This window comes from Brugia malayi, assembly GCF_000002995.4.
Source record: "Brugia malayi strain FR3 genome assembly, contig: Bm_v4_Chr2_contig_001, whole genome shotgun sequence".
NCBI lineage: Eukaryota > Metazoa > Nematoda > Chromadorea > Rhabditida > Onchocercidae > Brugia > Brugia malayi.
In genome coordinates this window covers 2,455,725-2,483,173 of record NW_025062476.1, presented here as the reverse complement: position 1 = coordinate 2,483,173, position 27,449 = coordinate 2,455,725, and the positions used below count along the sequence as shown (strand labels likewise).

At 32.2% G+C, this 27,449-nt stretch overlaps 1 protein-coding gene across 2 annotated transcripts; it reads right to left on the bottom strand.

Annotated features, from left to right (window-relative positions):
- Window positions 1-626: 626 nt before the first annotated feature.
- On the bottom strand, window positions 627-26,686 carry Bm11206 (BTB/POZ domain containing protein; the record flags this gene model as incomplete). Of its 2 annotated transcripts, none has more annotated exons than XM_043078195.1 (38): window positions 627-815; window positions 1,076-1,164; window positions 1,442-1,583; window positions 1,759-1,873; window positions 2,167-2,273; window positions 2,394-2,574; window positions 2,718-2,887; window positions 2,987-3,064; window positions 3,287-3,380; window positions 3,684-3,806; window positions 4,221-4,383; window positions 4,673-4,841; window positions 5,097-5,205; window positions 5,414-5,508; window positions 5,761-6,175; window positions 6,423-6,614; window positions 7,814-8,020; window positions 8,232-8,390; window positions 8,545-8,670; window positions 9,101-9,459; window positions 9,624-10,044; window positions 10,353-10,514; window positions 10,901-11,065; window positions 11,804-11,952; window positions 12,178-12,352; window positions 13,392-13,481; window positions 13,744-13,973; window positions 14,315-14,577; window positions 15,121-15,170; window positions 15,352-15,441; window positions 16,396-16,591; window positions 19,031-19,147; window positions 19,407-19,529; window positions 21,517-21,654; window positions 22,322-22,690; window positions 24,021-24,144; window positions 24,645-24,870; window positions 26,670-26,686. In XM_043078195.1, the coding sequence occupies 38 exons, from the start codon at window positions 26,684-26,686 to the stop codon at window positions 627-629; spliced, it is 6,387 nt and encodes a 2,128-aa protein (XP_042934129.1). The 2 variants fall into 2 exon arrangements, with proteins under 2 accessions (XP_042934129.1, XP_042934130.1); XM_043078196.1 differs by having other exon boundaries at window positions 19,037-19,147.
- Between the last annotated feature and the right edge of the window lie 763 nt (window positions 26,687-27,449).

The following is a 27,449-nucleotide window of genomic DNA, read 5'->3' as shown; positions in this document are numbered from 1 at the left end:
TCTTCTAAAGAAAAGTGATTAATATGCTAATAATTTTTGAGAAGAAAATCTCAACCCATAAAGATCATTTTTTGCAACGGATAACCACATATATAAGTTACTCTCTGGTAAGATTGGTACCACAGATCAAAAGACAAACCTGGTTGCCTTCTGCAATACCCAAAACAACATATACAAGTTACTCCATCCTACTAAAAAAGGTGTCGACAACAGAAGTAGGCTCTAAATACACAAAATTCAACAACGACGGTATTCAGAATTATTAGCTTACTTTCTGAAGAGTATAAATAAGGATAGAGTGTAGAAAAAAGAAAAATTTGTAGTACACGCACACATCACTGCATACAATTCGCATTATAATTTTAATTAAACACGCTCCGAAATTCACATAATTCAGAACTTACATGTCTACTTCTACAAGTTACAATGCTTTAGAAATGCAAGTTGTCTCGAAAGTGGATTTTAAAGTCTAAGAAGGAATTGTACAATAGTGCACCAGTTCTTCGGGAGAAGAAAAAAGAGTGAAAAGGCCTACAAACAAAACGATTTATAAAAATGATGATAAAGTAACTGTACAAGGTGCCAAACCTGAGACAATAATAAAATAGAACAGGACTTCCAGGTGCTTACAAGAAAGTACCCCACTTTTCCAACAGTTCAGCTTTCAATTCTGCACCCATCTGACGATAATCTTCGTCCGCTGCAAGACTACGAAATACATCTATAGAAATAGAATCGAACAGTGCCTGTTTTATTTCACACATTCGATACTGTTCTGCTAGCCGGATGGCATGCATCACTGATGATGAAGGCAACTGAAAAAGTTCAATCACAGTAATAAGATTTTAAAAATGAAACTAGTCCGCGCATAAACACATGATCCAGTTAAGCACTTAATTTTAAATATCCAGCTTCCCTATTGCAACCTTTTCCGTATCATGGTCGAAAATATTCCGATGAGAGAATGCAACTGAGCGAAACAATTAAAAGCATTATCCATAAAAATCGAACGTTTACAAGAGTAAAATCGACGTGAATCAAAACCAAAAAGGAGGAAATGAACAATCAAGCTTACTTTCTCGGCGATAAAACGCTCGCATCGATCGTAAAGAGGTTTAATTTTAAACTTATCTGCCATAAATAATATACAGTCAATATTTTTGCCTAAAAAAAGATTGACTTTAACATCGGATTTAAAAGAGAAAACAAAGATTTTCATGAAACAGTAATAACAATTTATTATAAAACCAAATTACTACAGTAGTATAACATAACTGTTACTATAATATATTAGTGAACTTATATCTCGCTTTTATTTTCTACACCAACCCAAACTCTAACATTTCCAGAAGCTACCAAAATGATCAGCAGTTCTTATAATTTGCTTTTTTAAATGTCTAAGAAATCAATGGAACAAACTGAAAGGAACTGAAAAAAACACCGTCAAGTTGCAAACGACCCTTAAATGCTTCCACAGCTTGATGAAATGCGATGGGATCAACAGGGACCGGTAATGGAACATCGCTGTGATTTTCATAATATTGAAACAAAGATGAGAAATATGTTGAAGCTCTTGAAAGCATCTAAAATAAAGATAATATATTAGTGATCTTACATTCTTTTTTTGCTTTCTACACAATCCAAACTCATATTTCCAGACGTTTCGAAACTGACCAATAATTTTTATAATCTGCCTTTTTCAATCAACATTAAGATCTTATAGGGTATTTTTCATATACAATGTCGCAAAAAAATTACCGCTCTCGGAACACCAATTCGAGATTCACCGACAATTAAAGAGCAGTCATCCACCCATCTGGTGCTTAGAGTAGTCTGAAACTGCAACAAATCCACTGGTTCCAACTTTGCCAACCTTGAATAATAATTTAGTTAATTTAGTTTAAAAAAATTAAACTACTTTGACTATAGCTGAAAGGAAAAAAAAACTACATCGAGAAAATCCATTCTATTACTCACTTCACATATTCAAACTTTATGCTCAGTGCTCATAACGAAGTAACACCACAATATCATACTATACTCTAACAATGTCTAATTACATGAACTAAGCTCTAACAACTATAACTGAAACGTTCCCTTAATTTTTTAAAAATAATTCTAAAATACTAAAAGCTAAAACAGTATGTGTTCTACATTAGTCATTACCTTGTTCTCTCATCAGCAATACTTTTTAACCGTTTCATATGCAGTGGACAACTTTCTCGTCTATGCCTTTCCAAATTCCATTCTGACGAATAATATTTCCCGCATGTCTGAAATTACACCACTATACACTAGAAAATCTAAGGGCCCCTTATACCTGGTTATTTAATTGAAGACTGATTTACTTCCTTTTTTCTCTAATGCAAACAAAGAGGATATTACTTTGATACCTGACATAAATGCCGCCCACTTTTAGTGCTGAAATAACTTCCGGACTCAAGAGAATCCGAAGACACTCGCTTTCGGTTTGCAGCAGTAACAGAGTAGGGACCGGACGGATTCAAACTCACTTCTGATGAAATTGCCGTGCTCAACATTATTGATCCGGATGGTAACGATGTTTGCTCAAATCTGTAACCGATAAAATGTATTCCATTACTAATGGTCCTTTTTTTTGTTATTATTCAAATGTCCATATGCTAGCATAGTAGGCGAGAGTAGGTACTGCAGGTATTTATGCACTTGTCATTTAAAATCTGTAAATAATTATTAACGTTTGGGGTACGGTTGTGCTATCTGGATCGGCAGCAACTGGATGCAGTTCATCGCAGTGGCGATCAAATTCCCGCTGTCCAGGTAACCAGCAATCACAAACACGACACAACACACCATTATCCGCGTCTTCGTCATACGAATATGTCTGAGATAATATTATATCAGTATTCTGAAAAAGTCCAAGTAATTTACAACAATTCACAACAAAACATAAAAATTTTTGAACTTAAAAAATTTAAAAAATAGGTGATAAAAGCAAGAAGCCAACCTTAGCAGATACTGGAGTGAGCTGCTGGGAAATCCGTAATTCTGAATCCCTCGGACCGTAAGATGAAGTATTTGTACACTAAAACAAAACAATATATCTAAATTTTTTAAAGAATTTTTGAAATGATGATTGTCGTTATTCGAAAAAAATAACATTTCAATAGTCAATTGAATATTGCCTACCAGCACTCATTTAAATGGAATATTTGAAAGAAAAATATATATACTATTTCAAAATAATGATAATGAATTGTTTTGTCAAAGATTAATGAATGAAATACACAATGGTTGCAAAGATTACCGAAGGTTCTTTAGCTATTGGACCATTTGAAAGCATCGAAGAAGACGATCTCGAACTGCCGGAGTCATTATAATGTTCTGACTGTGTTTTTGTGCTGAAAATTTTTCACTGAACAAGACTGCATTCATATCTTAGCTTTACGCTCTTTTCTCTTAATTTGCAACAGGGATATAATTGCGAGAATAAAACGTGCTAATAAAGAAAATTTTGTTAACAAAAATATTAAAAATACATCTCACACTTCAATAAAATAATAAAAATTGAAACACTTTTCATTCATGATTTTCTTCCTGTACAGTAGACGAATTTATGTTAGTAAATGAATTTATTAATAATTAGCCCATAACAACTTCCCTAAATATTCTAAAATCTTTTTAAACTGGTACGTCTTGCCTACCATTCATCATTTTGCAAGTCTGCATCAGAAGTTACAGTATCCACTGCTTTTGCTGCAGCCGCAGCTTTCGCTTCTACACATGTCGAACGATGTCGCTTAAGGGAATAATCTGATGAAAGTGCCCTTAAATTAGTTACACGACAATTTTAATTGTATAAGCAAACAGCAGACAGATTACACTGAATATTTACCCCGCAGACATTTTGAATCATCTGAGCGCTGGATTTTCTCGTCAACATTATACACATGACACATACAGCAGTACAAGTATTGAAGATATTGATATTTTGATTTGTTTCTAATAAGATCATGCAAATACACAATATTGAAGAAATATCCCCAGAAGTAATAGGAAGGATGAAAACAGAGAACAGAGCTACTGAGAAATGTATTTCATTTACGAAAAGTGATGCTCGATATATTAGCTATCTACTTGCTCATATCTATAAATAGTCCTATAATTTGTAATTTATACTTACTTCTCGAAAAGACAGAAAATTTTCTCATATTTAAAACAGCAAAAAAGGATGAACCAACCTATTACAATCGATGCAAATATGTTGCTTTTGCTTTGGTGATGAATGAAAATAATTTCGCATCGAGGGAGGCTTTATAGACGGGAGGTATTGAGAACGAACAACGTTCGCTGGTTTCGTGAACACAGCATTACCACTCATCGATAATGGGTTTAACGTTTGACCTGACAGAGCTTATTAGTGAATATTGAACTATGGTAAAACTTTGAAATAAAAGAATCAACTTATGAATTCGATAGTGAAATTCGATGTAAATTCTGGATGTTAACCTACACCTAGAAAAAGCATAAAAGTTTCTTAAGATCATTGAAAATCTCATTCAAAAAATAACAAACTTAAAAATTATTAGATCTCCATTAAAAAAAAAACAGTATTAAAGGTGAAGTAGTTACCATTCAGAATTGTTTTTTGAGCGATAAGCGGCAAAAAACAATACAAGTCATCAAAACTAACTCTCATTTGATGAGATACACGATTGAGATTGATGGTATAGACCCCGATTCTGCATTACTGTCATTTGCTGCGAAGAGTGAGACGGTGACACAGGAGGTGGAGCTTTAATCGGCGGTAATTGTGCCGCAAAACCACTGTTTTCTGATATAACAGAAGATACTTGAGGAGCCTAAAAATTTGCAAAAATAAGGGAAACCGTTAATAATTGCTAGTTGTCATAAACATTCATTAATCTGTATGAAGCTAATTGAACATATTACATTTACGTGGTTCAAACAAGAATTTTAGATAGACTGTTTTCTAGATTTCATGTCTCTTCAAATAGAGAATTTAAAAAAATTTGAACAAATTAAGGATTTATAAAGAGGTGCTTCCCTACATCCGTGTTAGTAGAATGCTAATTACATGGAAAAATATTACTAACCATAGGACTCGTAATGGGATAGTTTGATGAAACGGAACTGTTTGAAGGAGGATTTGATGGTGGTGACACAACTCCGCCATTTGATGACAGTGATGGCGGATGTAATCGTCTAAAAACAAGAGTGATTAAAAATTTTGTTACAGTTTGAATTCAATTCCATTATGCTTAGTCGAAACATTTAAAACATAGCTTCATTCCACATTATCCTGCAATCTGAAAGCTATTTGCGTAACACATAAATAATCAGATTAAAGATAAGAATTCGTAGAAATATTGTTGTTCTGTTAGAAATAAGAAACTACTGTAACATGTTCTACCCAATGCTGTCTTCATATTCTTCATGAAAAGTTGTATCAGCCTCTGCTAATTCAGCCACTGGTCTCCTGTTATCCGATTCACTATCTGCTTCGGTCTAGAATACTCCAATTTGAAATAGAATTTCTATAAAATACCATCTACATATGCTATATTTCAGATGCCTATATCTTAAATTTATTCTTCATGTTTCCATTAGACAAGAAAATTTTAAACTAATATTCATCCAGTTACAAAACAAGGACTTATTTTCAAAACAAAAATTGAAGCCTAAATTACACTTTTAGTCATTCAACTATATATTACCATGTATCAGATATTGCAAAATCGAAAATGATAGAAAACTTACCAGTTTGTATTCTGCAGATCGTTTTAAATCCTCCTCAATTTCAGCCAGTTGTACACCCTCTTCTTCACTTAACTGATATGCACCAATATTCTGCGATGTTGGTGGCGGCATAGGTGTAATGCAAGATCTCCAGCTCGTGCTTACAGGTATTACTGATGTTACTGCAGCAGAACTTCTACAGTGATCAGGTCCTGAGATGATTTGTTGCTGCTGTTCCTGAAGTTGTGTCTGTTGGAGTTGCAGCTGTGATTGCAGTTGACGTTGATGAAGCAGCTGCTGTTGCCGCTGTTCTAATTGAAGGTGCATTTGTTGTGGTAACATAACATTTGGTACTGAATGATTTGTACAGTTTTCAAAGTCAGAAGAATGTTGTTGCTGGTGGTGCATATCTGATTTTTCGATAGACAGTTTCGGACTGCAAAAAGAAAAAAAAAAGAAGCTTGAGTTAGGAAGATTTAGATGTCTATAGCGTTTAATTTCCGTGGTTAAATTAAGTCGAAATTGACATTATAACTAAATTCAGAGAAAATAAAGTTGCTCTTTCACATTTCCATGAATGCCTTGAGGAGAGAAGACTGAATTGTAATACTTTTTCATAATAAAGAAGATAAAGAAATTGCAAGAATAAAGCTATTCAAATTAAGCAGAAAAGTTAATAATACCTTTTGATACTCTTTAATTCGGTAGTTTGAAGTAATCTCAGTTGTCGCTGTCGTTGTTGCTGCAGTTGTCGTTGTTTCTGTTCACTATCATTTGTAAGTAGCACTCGTATAGGCTCAATTTTGGCCACTTCTTCAGGTGTCAATTTATGTACCGCTATACGATGTCTTTTGACGTTTTTCCGACAAGAATAACTGAAAAGTAAACATGAATTAACCGAAACTCAATAAATTTTAAATTAATTTGGGGAGAGAAACAATATTTCCTAACCTAAAATTAGGAAAATTCTTTATCAAAGACTAGAACCGACGTAAAACCACGAGCAAACAAAAGTGAGATGACAAGTGTGAGAAATTTTAAGAAAAAAGTTATAGTTTAGTCTGAAAATCAAAATATATTGGAAATTTGGAGTGATGGATAGATCGGATATCAGAACGGAAATAACAGGTAGAATTAACAAATAGAATTAACAAAGAATTAACAAAATAGAAAAATCAACAAATAATATGCATGAAATTAACAAATAATACAGAATATTTGTCTAACATGCAACTAATTAGACACAAATTGAAACGAAACGCATGCAGGAACTTTGTTGGCTTATAGAACATACTGAAATATTGGGTTTTCTCCAATAACATTCCTTAAAGATGATAACGGAGGATTGTTATCATTGTGATGACATGATTAAGCATTCACTACTTCAGGTGCTAAATTTTACAGAATCTACATGTGATAGCAGAGTAAAGGATTTAAAGAATAAAGCAAACTTCAGAAATTGAAACTTAGAATGCAGGGTAAAGACACAAAGCTACAGTACACCACGACCACAGAAAATGAAGTGCGAAGATTTGCAGCAAAAATTTTACACAGATTGAGCAACAACCCGTCTGGCACGCTCAACCGAGCAACTGCCCGATCGATCAATCGATTGACTAATCGCATCTTCAAAATTCGAGCTATAAAAAAACAGTTCGTCCCAATAAAAACGGAAAAAGAAACACTCGCTGGGGTACACATTGCTGATTTCCAACAATAACCAATCCTATATTTTAATACTAGAGACTAACAGAAAAATCAAATTTTTAAGTGGCAGATCGCATGATTCATCTTGCTATATAAAATAAATTAAACTCTTGTGGAAATTTTCAGGATACTATTCATTCATTAGATATCAACATGCAGTGCAAATGGGTATTGAACACATGCCTGAGCTGTTATATACATTGATTGAATGAACTATGCAGAATTTTGTTCTTTATGCGTACTCGGGCCATGTGAATTGCTTGCTACATATAGTGAATTGTGTTAAACAAAATAGTATTATGTAAAATGTATCACGTAATAATTTTAGGTAATGTTATACGACGCAACATATAGTATGGTTGCTTACGTTTTCTGACATTCAGGACATTCATAACGATAATTATCAGTTGCGGCAGATGATATGTTTTCACTGCTCCGATAAAGTGTTGTTGATGAAGCTGATGGTGTTGGTTGTTGCGACTGCACAGTGTCACACACCACAGGTGTAGTGAACACTGCAGAGTTCGCACTCTGCTGCCGTTGAGACTGATTTGAATCAGCTGCAGAGCATGACCTTGAATTTGAAAAAAGATTTTTTTTTTTTATGATACAAAAAAAATCCCAATTTAAACTTTGCTCAATCCAATCTACTTGCTAAGTTCAAACTCTTCAGCTTCTAATCATGCTCCTTTTTTTAACTAGTAAATGACATCTATTTTGTAATCTACGAATTTAACGAACTAACTGCCTAGTTAGCCAAACCAAACAGTATTGTGATAACAAACGTGGAGAGTGGTGCAGTGGTGATAATACTTGCCAATGGCCGAGCTTCATATTTCTCATTTTTTGGCAACTGTGCTTGTGTCGTACCAGAATAATTACTTGGAGTAGTGGAAGTTGTTAGAATTGGTGGTGCTGAGGCACGTGCAGATGTATCATGGGGACTGCAATGTTACTCGTTTCGGTAATTTATTATCAACGTACTAAAAGATTTTGGATTTTCGTTATAAAATTCCTCCTTCTTTAAATAAGCATTTTGTTTATCTAAAAAATAAAATAAAGACTCGCAAGTATTTAAAATCTCATTCCTCAATTTACCTCAATAATGGTTCCATTTTAAAACTATTTCTCCTTTGTTGCTGATCGTAAGTACCACAAGTGATAATGCCACTAGTACCATCATAATGTACCCTTGTTGTGTAATAGGACATCTGTCTTGGAGCGCTAAAAAGGATCCCTTCAAAAATGACAGTATCTCTGAACGTAAATTATATTAGATAAGCGAAAGAAAAAAATATGTCACACAGAATATGTGCTACCCTGAACCGTTTCATTTTACAAAACTCCATAAATATAATGCATGTTTTACAAATTCATAGAAATAATTCTCACTAATCATTACATAAAATTTTGTATTCCTAGAATTCTACTTGACTTACTTTTAACTCTTTTTAATCCATTTTTACTAATTTTTCAAATCCAATTTCAATTAATAGAAATATTTGCTAATTTTGAGATGATTCAGGTATTTGCTAATTTTGGGGTGACGTCAATTTCCATTTTTTCCGATTATTCTTTTGATGAAAAACATGAGCTTTTTGAAATCTAAGAATCAAGTATGACTGGTATACATTATTTTGGTTTATCAACTAACTTATGCTTCAAGGTCATCGAGGGCTGGTCGTCATTACTGACATTATTCTCATTGTACGTCAATACAGAACTCGGAAGTTGCTGCCGTAATCGGGTTGAAATACTTTCTTCAGTATAAGCAACAGGCGTTGTTGCTGCCTGCGCATAAGTGCCCAATGCTTCCGGTACATACGGTGTGGTTAATTCGCGTTGTCGCTGCATTTCTATTATTTGTTGCTGTTGTTGTTGTTGTTGTTGCTGCTGTTGTTGTTGTTGTTGTTGTTGTTGTTGCTGCTGCTGTTGTTGTTGTTGTTGTTGTTGCTGTCGTTGCTGGATGATACGTTGATTATGTCGTGCTCGCAAATGTTCACCAACAGTTATCTTCAAATAAATATGATTCAAATACATAAACTGCATATTTTAATGAGGAAAAATCTTCAAGAAAAAGTCTGGATTTTCGAAAATGAAGAATTTAGTAAGAAACAAAAAATATTTGCAAATATGCAAAAGTAAATCTCCTAAACTTTCATAGACAGAAAAATGACCCATGGTTTGGCTTTAGCAGCTCCGAGTTTCAGTGATTCCAGCTGCGAAATTGGCTGCACTTCAGTTGCAATCTGTTGTTGTTGTTGTTGCTGTTGCTGCTGCTGTAGTGACATTATATTAGTATCATATGTGATATAAGTAACCGATGCATCATTGCTCAACCGTTGCTGTGCTGCATTTGCGGTTGCTTTGGAATAATTAGCAGTGTCGATGGTTGCTGCAGCTACAGCTACACTTTGTGCCTCTTTTGTTGCAGCAAGCATTGCAACAGACGAACGATCAGAGTTTGAACGTTCACGTTCGTCAACTTGACCGTTTTTATATTGTTGCTCTTCCCTACGTGGCTGTTCTACTATAGTGCTTAATGAAGTCGTAAGAACAGAGGTTGAATGTCGATCCTCAAGTTTGTTGTTCCCGGGTCTGCAAAAAGCAAGGAAACAATTGAATAATGAATCATAAAATTGCTTGTATATGATTCCAAAGTTTTAGGAAGCATAATATAAACTGCAATAATTGGAATAGCATAATTTAGGGCGAAGCCCACTTCTTGAACCTTCAAGCAAGTACACAAAGATCATTTTACTCTCTAAGTTCACTAATGTTAGTGTCATGTTCAGTATTAGTAATAAGAGATTTTAGACCAAAAAAGGTAAGATTATCACTTTTTCATTGAAAATTAATCAAATCTCTTTAAAAGCTTTGAGAATTTGGTGACTGATAAGACCTACTTGAACACGGAAGCCGCTTTACATGTCGCGCGATGTCGTTTCAGATTCGATGCACTACATAAAATTCGGTTACAATCCTCACAAACATTTGCACTGACAGATGTGCCAGCTGTTGCTATACTATTATTATTTGTTCGATTTTGTACTAGACTACTTTCCACACTAAAACAATTAGTATTACAAGCAAAATCGACCAATCTACTACATCACCCGCAGTCTTCGACAAAAATTTCAAAGTTTAGCAAGTCTATCAAAAACAATAAAAGAAAAAATCGAAATTTATCAATTGATTAATTCTAGGATCCTAGCTTATTCACCTTATACCTATACAATTCTGAAATGTTCCTATGATCTTTACCGTCTTTTTACGGATTAAATTATTGGAAATAGAATTTAATACAATAAGTATTTTTTTTTTACTAAGACTTATATTATTAAAGTACAGTTCAAAATCTTGATGAAACTAATAGAAGAATTGGACTTGGAATCAATCATGCATTTACAGAGGTAATGTAAAAAAAAAATCGAACTAAAAAAATCTGACAGACCTGGAGATTTGAACTTCTGGTTGAATCTGCGCACTACAGGAAGCCGACGAAACGGTATTATTAACGATAGGCAATTCAGTAACAACACAGGCAAGAGATTGTCGCTGCAACAACAGTTCCTGTGAAGACGATAATTCAATCACCGACTTTGACAGAAGTGGTTCACTGAAAAGCAAATAGCATTACTGAAACGCAATATTGAGCAACGGAATCATACATATTGACAAATTGAACGCGGAAAGCATTTCTATATTTAGAGTGCCTAATTATATCATCTATATATTGAGAAAAAGGAGTATTTCATGCAGTATACAAAGCTCATTGTCTAACAAAGCAGATCAGAGAAAAAACGAAGAATCAGTTCTCATGCAGTAAATTCAACACAATCTTTCATTCGCTAATTTGAATGACTATCATGTCATATGACAGTCATTCAAACATTACAGCTAAATCTACCTAATAGATGGATTAGTGGATCAAGCTTTGATACCCAGCCAGTAAGAATATATTTTTAACTTGAAAGTACTAAAAGATGTTATATAGAACAGAAAGAGGCATTTCAAATTAAGCTTCTCAGAAAATTTCCAAGTGGGTAACTTCCAAATGTGAAGCATTTGCACTTGAATTACAAAAACATTCAGCAATATATGTACCACCAGAAAAATGTAGTATAATTAGAAGTTTATTGGAAGAAAGTGCAACTTTTGAGACCATAATATTGTTGTCAAAATTAATAAAATATATTATTTATCAAAATTTGTAATTTACTCTATTTCCAAAGATCTAAATTGAACATCAACATAATCTGGATCTTAAATTTGAACAAATTAAGCGGAAACATATTACAAATCTACTTCGCGTAAGAACGTAGATTTTCTTTTTTTCTCACTACAATTATCTAACCTTTTAGGAACCGCTGTGGAACTGGTATTATCAGATGCGTTTTCTCTCAATTGCCCATATTGAAGCTGGTACTGTTTACAGGTGCTACGATGCCTTTTCAAACTTCTGCTCGAACTGACCGTTTTGTTACATGATTCACATCGGTATAGCTGCATTGAATTACTCTAAGGTAAAAAACTACCACTAATTATCTTTGAAAAAAATAATGCATTGGTGCAGATTAAATTAAAAGAAGTGAAGAATCGCTTCAGTGGATTTCATTTTTATTTCAGATATCTCACCTTAGACTTGTTTCATTCACTTTCAATGACTTGCTTCATTAATATGAAAAGTTTGCTGATAATAAGCGCGAAATTCTTTTAAAAAAGACATACTGATTTTTTGATTTGCACTGAGTGTTGTATAAAGTTAGGAAGATTAACTGGTTCATTGTTCGATGTTTGGATAGGCGATTGAAACGGATGGGAATCATCCATTGCGGTTGTAGCTGTTGGCAAGGATATCGTCGAAAATGTATGGTCATCTTCATCTAACAAGCTTGAAGCCAACCTAAAATTTATTCTCATGATAAGAAAAATCAAATTAGAAAACAAAACAAAACAAAAAGAAACAGATTATAATTCTTCTAAGAGATACGAACAAGCGCAAGCATTAAAAAATTCAATTTGCTAACAAGCTTGAAGCCACTGATTTGGAATTTATTCTTCTCACTAATTTTGGAACCTGAATAGCTATGTCAAAATTGTCCCAAAATTTTGTCATGAATTTAAACGCATGGTCCCGAAAAACTATTTCTTCAAAAACAGAACCATTTTCTACAGCTTTGTTCTAGATAAACAATTCTTTCCACATTTTTAAAATTCCGAAACTTTTTTAGACAGAATTTCAAGCATCAAAAAAGAAAAAAAAAAAATAAATGTTAAATCAGAAAAAAATAAAAACTATTTGATTTCGAAAAAGTGAAAGAATTATCAAAACCGCGGGAGTGAACTTTTTTCAAAAAATTTAAGCAAAGTAATTCACAAAACGAAGAAGAAAAAATCATCGCCTTCGGAAACCGTCGAAAAACAAAGACACATCCCTTTTCCACTAGTTACAGTCTTTTGATCTCATTTTCCCTTCTATTTGAAAACTTTGAATTCATTGTTAATCTTGACATCATTGTTAATCGTTACATTTCGATAATGGATAAATAAATTCCTTCTTTTAATTCTTCCAAATCAAATGTTCAAGCATTTTTAACACCAGTTACTTTTTCTAACAGAAAAAGCGTAACATTTCAGGTTTGCAAAAAGAATAGTTCAAAAGTAAAATTGAATAAAATAGGATTAAACAACCATGTTTGCAAAGTCATCTATGATCACCATCTTCAATGCAGAATGCTTTATTGCTTATTATAATTTAATCAGTGAAATAATTTCTTGCTAATTAAATATTGTCACATCGAGAGAAAAAATTGGCTAATTCCATGATTACCCATTTTATAATTAATGCTTATAGAATTTATTTTTATTTAAGCAACTGTGTTTAAATTAAATTAAAGTAAAATATGCATTATAGATATTTGAACAGCAGGAAAAGAGTATACCTTCCAGCAGTTACTGTGTTTAAATCACCATTTCGTGTCATCTCTGCTACTGCTTTATCCAAATATGAATCTTCACACACTGGTCTCAACCTAAATCCTTTTTTTTTTTTTTATACGAAATTTGGGTAGTAAAAAAAGATCAAGGTTAAATCAACATTAATGGAGCTTCGGCACCAGTTAATTGTACTATAACCATTTTAATTAACAACGCCATCTCATATTCTTTAAACACTGTTCTCGTTAACAAGTCCCAGTGCATATGTAAAAAAAATGGAATTTTTTCGAAAGGAACGATTTCGTACTCCATAATGTGTAGCTCTAAGTAAAACTAAAAAATGCCGGAAAACAAAACCTTTCATCCGGAGTAATCATTTCCGGTTGAGGGGTATAAATTTGTGCGGTTCGTTGACTGCTAACCGATGAGACATCAACGGTACCACTAAGTGACTCGGCTAAATTATTGTTATAAGATACAGGAACAACGTTTGTCACTGGTACTATTCCTGATGATGAGACTGAACTTGTTGTTGCGCTATTCATACACCTCTGATCAGTCGAATATGCATTTGATAATCCATTAATCTTCAAATTAACAATTACAAAAATTATGTAAATCATTAAAGAGTTCATAAAAAATCAGATTTAGAATAATTCAGTTTCAATAATTCAATTTCCCATATTAAATAATAATACCAAACTATTAATATTCTCGGTTGCTGCCTCTGTTAGGATGATATTGAACCATTATAACCTTGAAATAAGCTAGACATAAACATATCACATTACCTATCCTATCGACTTACATATCTCATAAATGTCTTACAAATCATACTTTTAATTTAGAACCAGCACCACTTTTATATTTCATTCCTTAATTCTATCTTTAGTACGCTTTTCAAACAAATAATTTCAGAAAAACAAACTTGTGTGGAATTTAAAGGCATGGTGATAACAGTTGCTTGAAGTTGTCCAGCGCCAGCTGTCATCGATTTTCCGGAATTTGACGATGCCTGCGCTAATTTGCAGGACATCCGATGACGCTGTAAATTACGAGAGGTGCTTACAGTTTTATGACAATCAACGCAAGTAAATGATTTCTTAGCTGTTGCTGCAGAACACAGTGATGCAGTAGTAGTGCTGCTGGATGAGCCATTTACACCTGATCCTCCTGCTGTTGACGAAAAACCTGAAGTTGCAATTCTGAGAAAAAGGGAATGTTCTCATAGAGATATTTAGCGAAATTATGAAAACTATCTATCTATCTTAATAAGTCATATTCTTATAAATAAACAAGAACAAATATCAGATGAATGCAGTACAGTCACGTAATGAAATTATATAGTAAGGAAAACTAGAAAAGAGTATGTATAAAAATGATTAGAAAGAACAGATAAGCACAACTGTCAAACTAATATTTCCCCTCAGCAGTCCTTGTTCTTATTCTTTCATTTTCCCTAATTCTTCTAAACTTTCCAATATTTTGAAACTGTAGCCACTTCACTAGTTTTTTCTTCTTAAGTTCAGTAAAATTTAAATTACTGATAGTGTAAAAAATATGCAAATTTGAATTTTTTTGTAAGTTTAATCTAATACAGACAAGCAATTCTGAATGGAAAGCTAATTCATGACATTCAAGTAGTGATCCATCTAAAACATGAAGTTAGAAATTAGAATAGAATACCTATTTACGAACTATTTAAGTGAAAATTCTGAAGGATGGGTGACAAACCTGATGATGACTTCTGATTCAGTGATGCGCTTAGAATCTGCGAAACATTCCTGAAAGTACGAATTTTCGTGACACTCCCCACATTATTATCGAATAAGTCTATGCCACAAAACAAAAAACTTGTAAAAATAATTTTCAGGAGCACTTCTCATAAATTATTACTCAAACAATGAAAATTCTAGCAAATTTAATTTGTAAAAGGGGACAAAATTAAAGATTGAAAAAACACACCTAGCCACTTCTTCTTCAACATTCTTTGGATCCATTGGTTCTTTTTTGGACGATGAACGATTTGACTTTCGTTCAGTTGTATTTGACGATCTAAAAGACATAACATATACTGTACTTCCATAAAAAATACACCGCAAAGAAAATTTTCCTTTTTTTTCAAATTTCTAAAATGTGAGTTACAGTTTTGACTATTTCTTGTTCATTTTAAAAATATTAGCTCTTCAAATTCTGGATAAGCAATAGAATTACTAGAATATATACTATCGTCTTTCTTTGCATAACTCAGTGGAATGTTTTTAAAAAAATCTTTTGCTTATTCTTTGAAACATCTTAAAACTAATTATTACTGAAGTACTTCCAATAATAGCCTATCGAGATAATGAAGTAATCCCACCAAATAAGTAAGAACAAAATTTTGAGCGGAATTGAAAGCTAAGCAAGAAATGGATGTCAGCTAAAAAATATAAATCGAAATGTAAACAATACTGCTACATCGAATGGAGAAAGAAAAAGAGACAGAGGAAAGGACGTCTTACAGTGTTGTATTTTATAAAAACATTTACACAACGAAACAGAAACCGATGAGTTTACGAAAAAAAAACCGTTTTCACAAAAATTTTTCCTTTGCATAACGCCTTCCACCATCTCACCTCATGAATGCTACGGCTCAGCCGTTCTATACACAACATATATTAGTATTTTACTATCCTAAGAGCTGCCACAAATATTGCATCTTTTTAATTTAATAGTACATCAAAAGGAGAGCAATGAGTGCAACAGCAATAAATAAGGCTTATATACTAGATGGAAACGAAACTTAAGTTAAACCATGGATTTGATCACTAGTGGAATCGGACCAACTGGTCTTGACAAGTAGAAAACTTTAGTCAACAAGTAGAAATGTCACTTGAATCAAAGCATTAATTTTCCGACCGCTTTCTGCTTCTTAGGATATATATTGCTAGGTCTCAATATTACCTCTTCGTTCTATGTTAATCACGACGACAAGATAATATTTCAAAGCGAGCTAAGACATGCACTGACCTGAATGATGATCGCATAGGAACATAATGCTGCTGCACTTGATAGCTATTTCCTGAAGAGGTATCATAATTTTTTGACATATTCATTGTATCTATTTGCCTTCCGCTGCCATTGTTATTGCTTCTATTGTTACTGGTACTACCAAGCAAATAAGTTCGCTGACCCGTTATTACTGGATCGCTCACTCCTAACGCACCTAAAATACTGACAATTTTCTGAGGAATATAAAAAGATAAATAAATCCATAAACATCAGAAAATGTATTCAAACGGTTTAAGCACTAGAATCGTAGAAAATTTTTAAAAATTAATGAAACAAAAACAGTAACTACGTAACAGAACCGCAGAAGAGCTAATCTGGTAGAAACTTCTAATAAACGAAGGGCATGCTACGATGGGAAGGAACAGGTCACGTTCAGATATGTCTATTCGTACCAAACACTTTATATAATATCAATTTCTATCTTCTGTTTCGATTCATCATTACAAACTTTAATTCGAAGTAAGATTCAAATAAAAAACTAATTGTAATAAGAAAACTAAAGTGGCATAGAGTGATAAAAACACATGAACACACCATAAACACTGGACAGATTGAAAAGTAAAGCTTATCACTTTTAATGTCGTAGACTTAAAATTACCTATCGTGTCAAAATGAAGGTAAAGGATGACAGATTTCTTTCATCATTTCTAAAATCTCGATATTACAGATTATCATTCCAACAGTAACAACGTTGGCAGTCCCAGGAAATTATGTGCTATTATTGCTTCCATAGCACTTTTGTAAAGTTACGCCTTACTACTACTTTCATCTGTAACTTTGCGTCCTTTTCTCTCCACTTCCTTTCTATCTCTTCTCTAATCCAGCTTATTTTATCTGGTAACATAAAAAAAAAGAGGGAAGATAGCACAGAGAAATTAAAACATCAAATTAATGACGAAACAAAGCCAAAATTCTGCAAATTAATGATGACAAGAAAACCAACTAACAGCTGATTAAAAAGGTGAGGATGAAGCATGATTAAAGTATTAAGGATTTAGAGTTTAGAAAACAGATTATGGTTTTTCCTTAATGATTACTATGTTGTGTAAAATGTATGAAATTTTTTCATCTAATTCATTTCTTCTTGCTTGTCATCCGAAAATCTAACGTTGCAAAAAAGTTCATATTCCCATTACGCATCAATTATATATAAAAACATATACCGCAATCAACTTAGTATCAAATTTATTGGCAATTATCTAACTCGATAGTAGGAACGACGATCCGTGATGTTTAAAAAATGTCTATATACACTAATTGAGCGGCTCTAATCGTTGTATATGTTGCTGAATAATAAAAATTTAACTTTAGCAAGAAGTACTGGAAGTTTTCAATGATACAATTACATATTTAAATGCACTCAGGAAAGCATAAATTTGCTTAATAAAACTCCGTAATGACATAGTTTCCAAAAATGTTGCAAATAAAATGTAATTTCTTACGGTAATCCATGGACAGGAAATATTCTGCTTACCCATACAATTATTTTGAATGTACTTTGAATATGTTCACCTATAACGTCGATACATTTACATTACTTGCAGATAATACTTTTATCAAAATAACCACTTTTACTTATAAGCAGAATATAAGAAGGCTATTTTCAGCGGGATATGTGGATTATCAATTCATGAGAAGTGGTAAATTTTCAGAAGTTAATCTAACTTTAAGTCTATAATACCACAATTCAAACTATTGAGCAGCTTTAGTTTCACAATATGAAAGAATTATATCAGTTAATTTAAAACACAACATAGAATTTGACCACATGAAGTGGTGCTGTTTCAAATAAAAATCCAGAAAAATAAATGCCATCTCTTTAAGAGAAGAAAAAAAATCGGTTCTCAAACTAATGAATCAGCACAAAATTTAAGAAAAATTATTAATCCTTAAATTAAATTCATTCAAACTCTTTTTTCAAGAAAAGTAATAAAAAAGGGTGATCTCACATAAACCGGGCGCAAAGATTAAATGTAGGACAAATGATATAAATAAAAACCAAACGCAGAAAAAATGAAAAGAACCCAGAATTTTAAATTACTTTGCAGATATTAAGATTGTTTTCAACGTGCAGCATCTAATTTAACTTTTTATTGAAGATAGGCTCTCCAATTCTGAATTTATATCCACGATTCGTGACACATTTTAAGTGTTCATCTGCCTCTTCTCAGCACAAAAAAGAATAAACTAATACTACAAATATCTTACTCGAAAACGAAACTACATAAAATTTAATAAAAAAAAAAAAAAAAACAAAAAACAAAAAACGAACTACATACTAAAGTTTAATAAAAATCAAATAATATAGTACTGTGAAGATTACTTTATTGTGGCAAAATCTTTGATAGCACATTAAGATCTCCTGAGAAAGCCACAGGTCTTACACGGTAGTAGCATTAGTTACAATAAGCGAACGGACAAATCTCTAGGCAGTTGCAGACCTTATAACATTCCGTGAGCTGGTGTATAACACTGAAGTTTTGTTCCATCTTCATCAATATCTCTATTCGCTCCATTAGTACTACCATTATTATTATTAAGCATACAGGTTATACGTAGTACTCAAGATGTTTTGCATTTGTTACCAACGAACCTGTACCTTTCGAACATGGTATCACACTGTTGATATTGCTCCCACCGTTGCTTAAACTAGTGTTCAGATAATCACAAGTACTAACAGACTGTTGCTGATTCACTACCATGTACGGTCCTGCAGATAATTACTCGATAACTTATTGTTTTAAAAACTAATTAAATGTAATTACTCACATGACAAAGAATAGTATGTGCAGCACATCTATAATATGTAAGTACAATGTCTGCGAAATGGGACATGCAGACATTCAAATCAGATGTAACTGTTATCAGTATTCTGCACATGTACAGTGTTGTTAAATGTTTCTGCAACAGCAAATTCGCATTATTTCTCAACTTGAACTGATATCACAAAAAATTTAAATCAGTTTCACCTGCCCCACTGTTATGGTCAGTTTCAGTGGCATTGATAAATTGACAAGTTTGTCTTTGTAATCCAGGTAACTTTTCCGCCAATGTTGCTGCATTTCGTGTGTTCGTCAGCATCTGCTGCTGAGCTGAAATAAAGAACAAATTTACACAGATCACAGAAGTCGACAGCAATGAGGACAACAAATAGGAGAACATGTCATCACTACTCCATGATCATAAATATCTGTATTCCAGATGAATTAAAGAGCGTATCAATATTTTCAGAAATTATGTGGAAGAGATGATAAGAAATAATGACAAATCCAAAAACTTGAAAATTAAGCTCACAGCTTTGAAAGATACATAAAAAAAACACCTAAGCCAACCAACTCATGTTGTTATCTTCTCCAGTACTAAATACTAGCAGGATGCTCATTAATTTTTCCTTCCTAAATATCCTAGTATTACTTCGAAGTATCAAGATGATAACTGATAATTCTTCCAAGCCTAATGGAATCTAAATTTTGAATCTAAAAAAAAAAAAAAAAAAATATTGTAATTGCCACTCGTCACAGTTCTTTCTATACTTTATCTGACGCAGCACTTTACGATGCCAAATACTGACTAGTGAAAAGGGTAATATTATAAGATTCAGAAGGATAAAGCACTTTTTGGAAAAAGCTTTAAAAAATGAAGTAATCAAAAATTTAGATATACATAAAACGTTAGAAGTAAAAAAATGATAACTAATACAAACAAATATTAACGACCCCCACGTTCCTTATCACCATGGTGATGAATTTACCATTCCAGCAGTTATCCACTCCAACTACTGCCCAGTTATTCACTCCAACCACTGCTACATCAATTAATAATCCCCATATACATCCGGAAATATCCATTTGAAAGGTCAAAATCACTTTTTGCATATTCAGAAGCTGAAATGCGCAGCAATATAAAGTAAAAACCCGCTAAATATACCGCAATGAATATTTCCGATCTTTTCCATGACCTAATTCATGAATTTCTGTAACACATTACTGGCCGGTAATCCTAAATATCTTTAGAAAGACCTAATCTCAAAGTCCTCAAGGTTCACAGCCTTATTAGTTATTCACAAATTTATTAAAAATTATTAAACTACTGTCAATATAAAGATATGTTGCAGCATAAATAATATTATTTTTAAGAGAGCTAAGGTATCCAGACTTCTTATAACCCAACTAACCGTAATTAGATAAATATACAAACAGTAAAACTTGTAAAAATTTCGAATAATAGTTTCCCAAGCACTCAACAATTAATATAGAGAGTAATCACCCACATCCGAGGCTATCAGTAACTGTTTGGTGGAAAATGTACAAATTGGAAGAAATAAGTGAGGATAAAAACCACCCACAATTTTCAGTCTCGAAAAACGAAAGGAAATCGCAGCTGACTGCTAAATGAAACAACAACTAAAAAAATATTTTTTAAACAAAATTAATTGTAGAAAAACCAAAGTATTGCATTATTTTGTCAAATGCAACAATGAAACAGAATCAGAATCAGATCAAAAAGACTACTCTACCTCCTCTTCCCGCAGAGGGAATGAATAACGAGATTATATCCGATATGCCTGCAGCAAATAACTCCCCAAATCTTTAAAAACAGTGTAAAAGTTCAGAAAATACAAATATAAAAATCTTTTAGAAACTGAGAATTAGTTTAAGATGGACACGAAATCAAATAAGGTGTGTAAGCAATGAACACACTTAAAAAAAGGCTATTATTACATATTTAAATTGCTCCATCATTTTTAAGGTATGTTTCACTTTATAGAACAGAAAATCAATAAAGCTGTATTGCCAATATCAAATACTGCACTTGCAAAAATTATTATAGTGCAGTTTCATTTCTTAAGAAGATATGAAAAAAGAATCTTAGCTTTAAACAAATGAAACAAAATAATATATAAATCCACTTCTTTTTCGAACATACATCACACAGTGTTCTGCAAAATATTGCTGATATCACTGTGCTGACTAATCAGAAATGAAGAATTCATTGAATTCTATGATAATTTTCCCCCAATCCATTCTTTAATTTGACATATGTAAAATTTTTTTGAAAATTCATGAAATTAGAACTTACAAAGACCGGATGGAGTATAATTATTATGTATAAAATGTTGCTGAGGACGCGAGCCAGTCGTTGCTGTATAATAGTGCCGTTCATCAGAACGATCATTACTGACAATGCTGGTCGCTGGTATCAATTCCGCTGTTAAGTCTGCAATGCAGTTACGCTGCATTTTATGTATATATATATATATATAAATGAAAAAGATTTGAAAAGAAAATCTTGATTCCGTATTTGTAAATCTTGACTCCATATTTAAAGAAAAAAAAAAAAAAAAAAAGAACACAATACGCTTTAAATTCGTTAAAAAGAGATTAATAAATCTGATGAGAAATGCAGTTTAATCTAACTAGCCAATCTTACTTCACCAGCGGCACTCATTTCAATCAGTGTGCATCACAAAGTACAAAATAGAAAGAACTGAGATTATTATCATAGGTTCCTTTTTTTTTTCAATAAACTGAAATTTGAAGTTAAAAGAAAAGATAGTAAATATCCAAACGAACCAATGCTAACAAATTAAATGACTTTTTGTTAATAATCAGATAGAATAATTGTTTTTAAAACATATTCATTCTTCAAAAGTTTAAGTAGAGTATGGCAAGTAAGTTTAAATAAAATTCGTCACTTCAAAAAATATATTGTAGACCGTACAATCAAGCCGTACAAAAAATAATAATCACTACAAGCATATACCTATGTTGCTTATATTGAAATTTGTTAATGATCTGATAATGTAATTAACATAAAAGCATAGATGCAGTACAGAAAGGATCAAAGATCAACGACAATTACTACATAAAAACAGTATATGAACCTTGATGATACGAATTCATAGCATTAGGTTGTTCCGTTGTAGCAAGCTGTCGTCGATTGTACATACAATCAGCATCCGATACCATCGCCGTAATTTGTTGCTGAGTGTATATTGTATCGCTATTATCAACATCACTACTAACACCGGAACAAACATCCTGCATGACAGTCGTATTTTTTGATGTACCAGATGGTTGTGCAGTGATATGTTGTTGGTTTCGCTCGAAACTATCAAGAGATCGTTCCACATCCGTTGATGTCATCTGATTTTGAAGACGATGACGATGACTTCCAGGAGCCATCATATCATTCAATAAAGACGAAGGCTGACGAAATGACGTTAGTGTTTCATGAATTGGAGGTAGAAGATCTATAAAAAAAAAAAAAAAAAAAGAAAAAAAAAAGTAATGCAATGGAAGCGTTAAATGATGAGAAATACAGGACTTTTAAACAAATAAAACTCTACACTTAAAACTGTAAAATTTCAGTCATGTTCAAGAAATAAATTACCTATTTCATCCAACTCATGCTTATCAACTTGCTATCCATAAAACATAAGAAACTAACGTATAACACCGGAACAAAACTTTCTTCATAGGATAAATTTTATAATTGAATTTAAAAACTTACATAATAGGGGAGGGAGCGGAGAGGGAGGGGGAAGGGAAAATATTATGTTTTCGTATGCACTGTTTACTTCAAGTATTCGGAATTTATTTACAGATGAATCACTTCATCAATTGGTTTCACTCAGCTAAGGTAATGTATTCTTTGTACTTACAGGCGAAGAAATATCGGAAATTCATTATTAATCAAAAGTTTATTAGTTCATTTATGCCTGTTTTCAATATTTTGTAGTTAGCGAATGAAATTAGAAAAAAGCTTCCCAGCTGTTTTGTTGCTGAAGTGAGGAAAAAATACTCTAAAACGGAGCGCTCTATTCATAAAGCTTTTCAATGATTACCAATAATGATAAAAATAAAATTTTTGTAAGAAATGTTGAAAGCTGTTAGAATTTATATTGAAGAAACCACAATATTTTTCTTTTGAATTTCAAATTTTCCTTTTTCCTTTGTCCTTCCTTTGACGTCTGTAACTTTTACCTTTCCTCCGCACTTCTCTGCGCTCAAGCATATAACAGTAGTTCGATTTTTAGAGGAATATTAGGTATCTTAGAAATTTATGTGTTAATTAAGTTTCAAGTTCAACAGCACTCCTAGTTTACCTTGATATACTGCTTTTAAACATGTTCCGATTTGAATGAAATGCAGTAAAATAAAATCAAGCCAGTAATATTCCTATTATTCCCATTCCTCATATCAACCTATTTCTGTTTCCCTTCACTGCCTTAATTATTCACATTTTTGCTATATGTAGTTAATGACCTTTTTCAAAAAATACATTTAGTAGATCTCTTTTTTATTTAAATGATTCAACCTTTCTCCTTTTGCCAGTGTTTTGTGGGAAAGATTCAAGCTTAGATTCCTTTTTTTCACATCTTCAAGTTTCAACAAACTCTAGGCTCCCCTCCCCCCACATTGCCACACTTTCTCAATATACTAAAAACTTTGCTGCCACAGCCGAAGATGATACATGCTAAAAAGGGCCGCTAAAAAAGAGGAGGTACAAAACAAAATAATTATCAGAAACATAAAATATATATATATATTTCAGAAAAAGGAAATGAAAAGAAAACAAACTTTGAGATAGGCAGACGCTTTGAGAGCAGTCGGTTGGCTGTGTCATCACGAATGGATGAGATCCTCTTATGAGATGCTTTTTTTGTTTAAATGTTACCACTCCGACCGCTACTTTATTAGTTTCCTGAAAAATAAAAAAAAAAAACTAAGAAAACAAATGGATAGTTCCATAACATTTCCTAAATAAAATACTATCCTAGTCTGGAGTACAATAAATCTGAAATGGTCAATCTCAATTCCTCATCTTTATCATTCAAAAAGTGAACCTTTCAAAAAAAAAAAAAAAAAATCTTTACCCATTCAGAAAAAAGTGCAATATTTCAAAGTTCCAATTATGGTAAAAGTGTAGTGTTTTCGAAAAATTAGAACTGTTTCAAATGTAGGCATTTTTTTGGAGATTCTAAATAATGGAAACAGCATTCGTGGACCTTACTAAGCTTTCCAGTTCAATTTCCAGTTGAAGATTCTCATTCATCATTTAAAACTTAAACATAACCTGTCAGGCGAAAAATTTTTTGCATGTAATAAGTGCATAAGAAATAAAAGAATGAAGCATTTATAAGAAAATGTAAGGGGTTGGTTTTTATTATAAATTGGCTCGATTTCAACTAAAAATTGTAATACCTTCTGAGCATTCTGCAGTACAACTGCTGAGGACTGTTTTGAATGAGTGATGTTGTAGGGGATGGTAATCGATGTCGTCACGTTGTTATGATAATATTTTGTTGGAACTGTACAAAGTCTCTCACTGCTATTGTCACTATTTCCAATATCGTATGTACTGCTAGTTCCGGTTTCCTTACAAGATGATAAAGTATTATGCCGTAATGCTATTGGAGTTAAATATGATCTGAAACAAACTGTAGCTTGCAATTACTAAATTACAAAGGAATAAAGAGAAAACAATGAAGTGACATGAAGTGAGCCAACCAAGGATAGTTCCTATGTTTATTAAATCTAATGTTTTTCTGGAACAACATTTTCTGGAACTTCTCATTTCTAAAATTTGATTCCACTAAAACAACTTCAGAAATTAGTTTCCTCTTGAAAAAACTAATGAATTGTCCAAAAAGCAAAATCTATCTACTCGTGGATTTATTTCCTCTAAAAAATATTTTCGAGTTTCTAAATTCAGATTCAAATCAGAACCATTATATGATACTATAACTAAATAAATATATAACTTATATTCGTAGTTATCTATTTTCGCGATCCTTCTAAACTACTATTTAGAGCAATAAAAAAAGTTATCGGAAATTATTCGTAAGAGAAATCCCGAGAAAATCAAAACAATCTGGTTGACCAAAATATTGATGATTACATAACAACAGTTTCTCTATATTTCAATTTAATTTTATATTTCATATATTTTGATGTGAAATGAAGAAAACTTCTGATATCGATTTTGTCATTTCTAAAAAGCGCCATTTCTATGTTCGGAAACATTTACTAAGTGCTAAAGCTTACTTAATTACTCATTTCTGTGAGAAAAAAATTTCAAAAAATTCACTTCACATAAAAAGTAGAATTAATTTTCAACATTTTAATTGGAATATAAAAAAAAGCGATTCAGTTTGTGTCTTTATAACACAGATGTAAATTAAGTGGCAAAGTAAACGTAATTATAAAAACAGGAATAGCAGCTGTCATGATTGGTTATGACTATTGATTCTATTAGGATTACTTCATAATTTATAGTTATTGATTTATTCAAGTTGAAAAAAATGAATAAATAAGACAGCAGCCTTTTATAGAGAGTAAATGGTTATCTGGAAATAGTTGCAAGAAAAGCAGCAGTAGCAAAAACGAATTTTTGAGAAGGGCAACTCAACGTTCTATCCCTCGTTCCACTCTGTTTTCATATATTCATCAATGCATTTGATGGTAGTCAAATGCCTCCTCCGCTTGAAAACATGTGCATACATACACATGTAGAGGGGAACTTATCGGGACGAAATTTTCTGGAATGTGTGTTTTTTCCCCAGAAAAGTTTTCCTTTTATGTAAAATATACCAAAGAATAACGTAAAATGTATCAATCGATGCATCATTTCAACTGTTGTCCGACATAAATCGCGCATGAGGCATCTCAGAATAATAGCTTTTCTACACTGCAGTAATTTCCGCCCCAAAACATTTTTATACATTATAAGTTCATTTCCATTAAAGGAAAAATATATTATCCAAATCTCAAAATCAAACGCCGAATAATTTCAAATGAAATTTTATTATTGACATTGTTTTCTAAAATACCTGCTCGTGATGAATACTTAAACACATACAAAGTTATAAATTATTAATTCAGTGATTCATGCATGAAAGCTAAGTCTCACTTCTCATGATACTGCTTATAATTCTTATTTAGCAAGAAATGCTTCTCGTAAAGGTGCATGGTAATTAATATAGATAAACACATCGGTCTTTTAATAGTAAAATGGTTTTTAAATAAAGGTATCCTTAACTGTTGTGTTGATATTAGCAGAACTTAAATTACAACTTTTAAAATGAGAGAGAAAAAGCAGGTTTTTTATTTCCGAAAGAAATAAAAAATATTAAAGAAACCAAAATAACATGCTTATATATATATATGTTTAACACGCTTAAATACTGACTGTCGCACTATCAAGACTGCATTTTGTCCATCAATTACCTTCGAAAATCAATCATTTGAAATTATTTTTCAAATCTGCATATTTCTCGCATGACATGTAATTCTGCTGATATAAAATGCGGCCTGCATGTAAGGAATCTTATTGATTTTACAGAATAAGAAAGCACCTCAGAAACTTGTAAAATTCTATTAAAAAAAAGTAATATTATAAAAAAACTGACGAGTAGGACTTCACAAATACAGCAGTGAAGCTATGTATTTTTGGCCTCAATCATACGAACAAATGAAAATCGTTCACTAAATTACGACAGATTTTCTAAAAACTGCAAACAAAAAGAATGATGATAAATTAGATATTATTTAACAAATGGAAAAACAAAACAAACAAACAAACATAAAAAGAAGATGAAGAGAATACAGGAAGATCTAATATTTACATCTGTAAAATAATTTTCAAAATTACTTTTCTTATTTAAATTAGCTTTAACTGAAGACAATTAAATAATCAAAGTAATAAAGAATGAACGAATCTATATTATTGCAGTCAAAATACATAACATAACATCTTTTGAAATTTCTTCGTGGATCTGACAAAGTGCCTGAACAAAACATCGGAAAATACCATGGATATCCCCGACGGAATGTTTATGCAAGCAGATTCCCCTATCCACGGAGATTCAGCCAAATATCCTCGACTTCGGATCGAAATTTACCCGTGCATATTACGTCATTAGAGAGTTCGATGCTATGAAAAAAAGTCAACATAATCAGCTTTTTTCATAACAACCAATAAGAAGATGGGAATAATTTAATTTTATA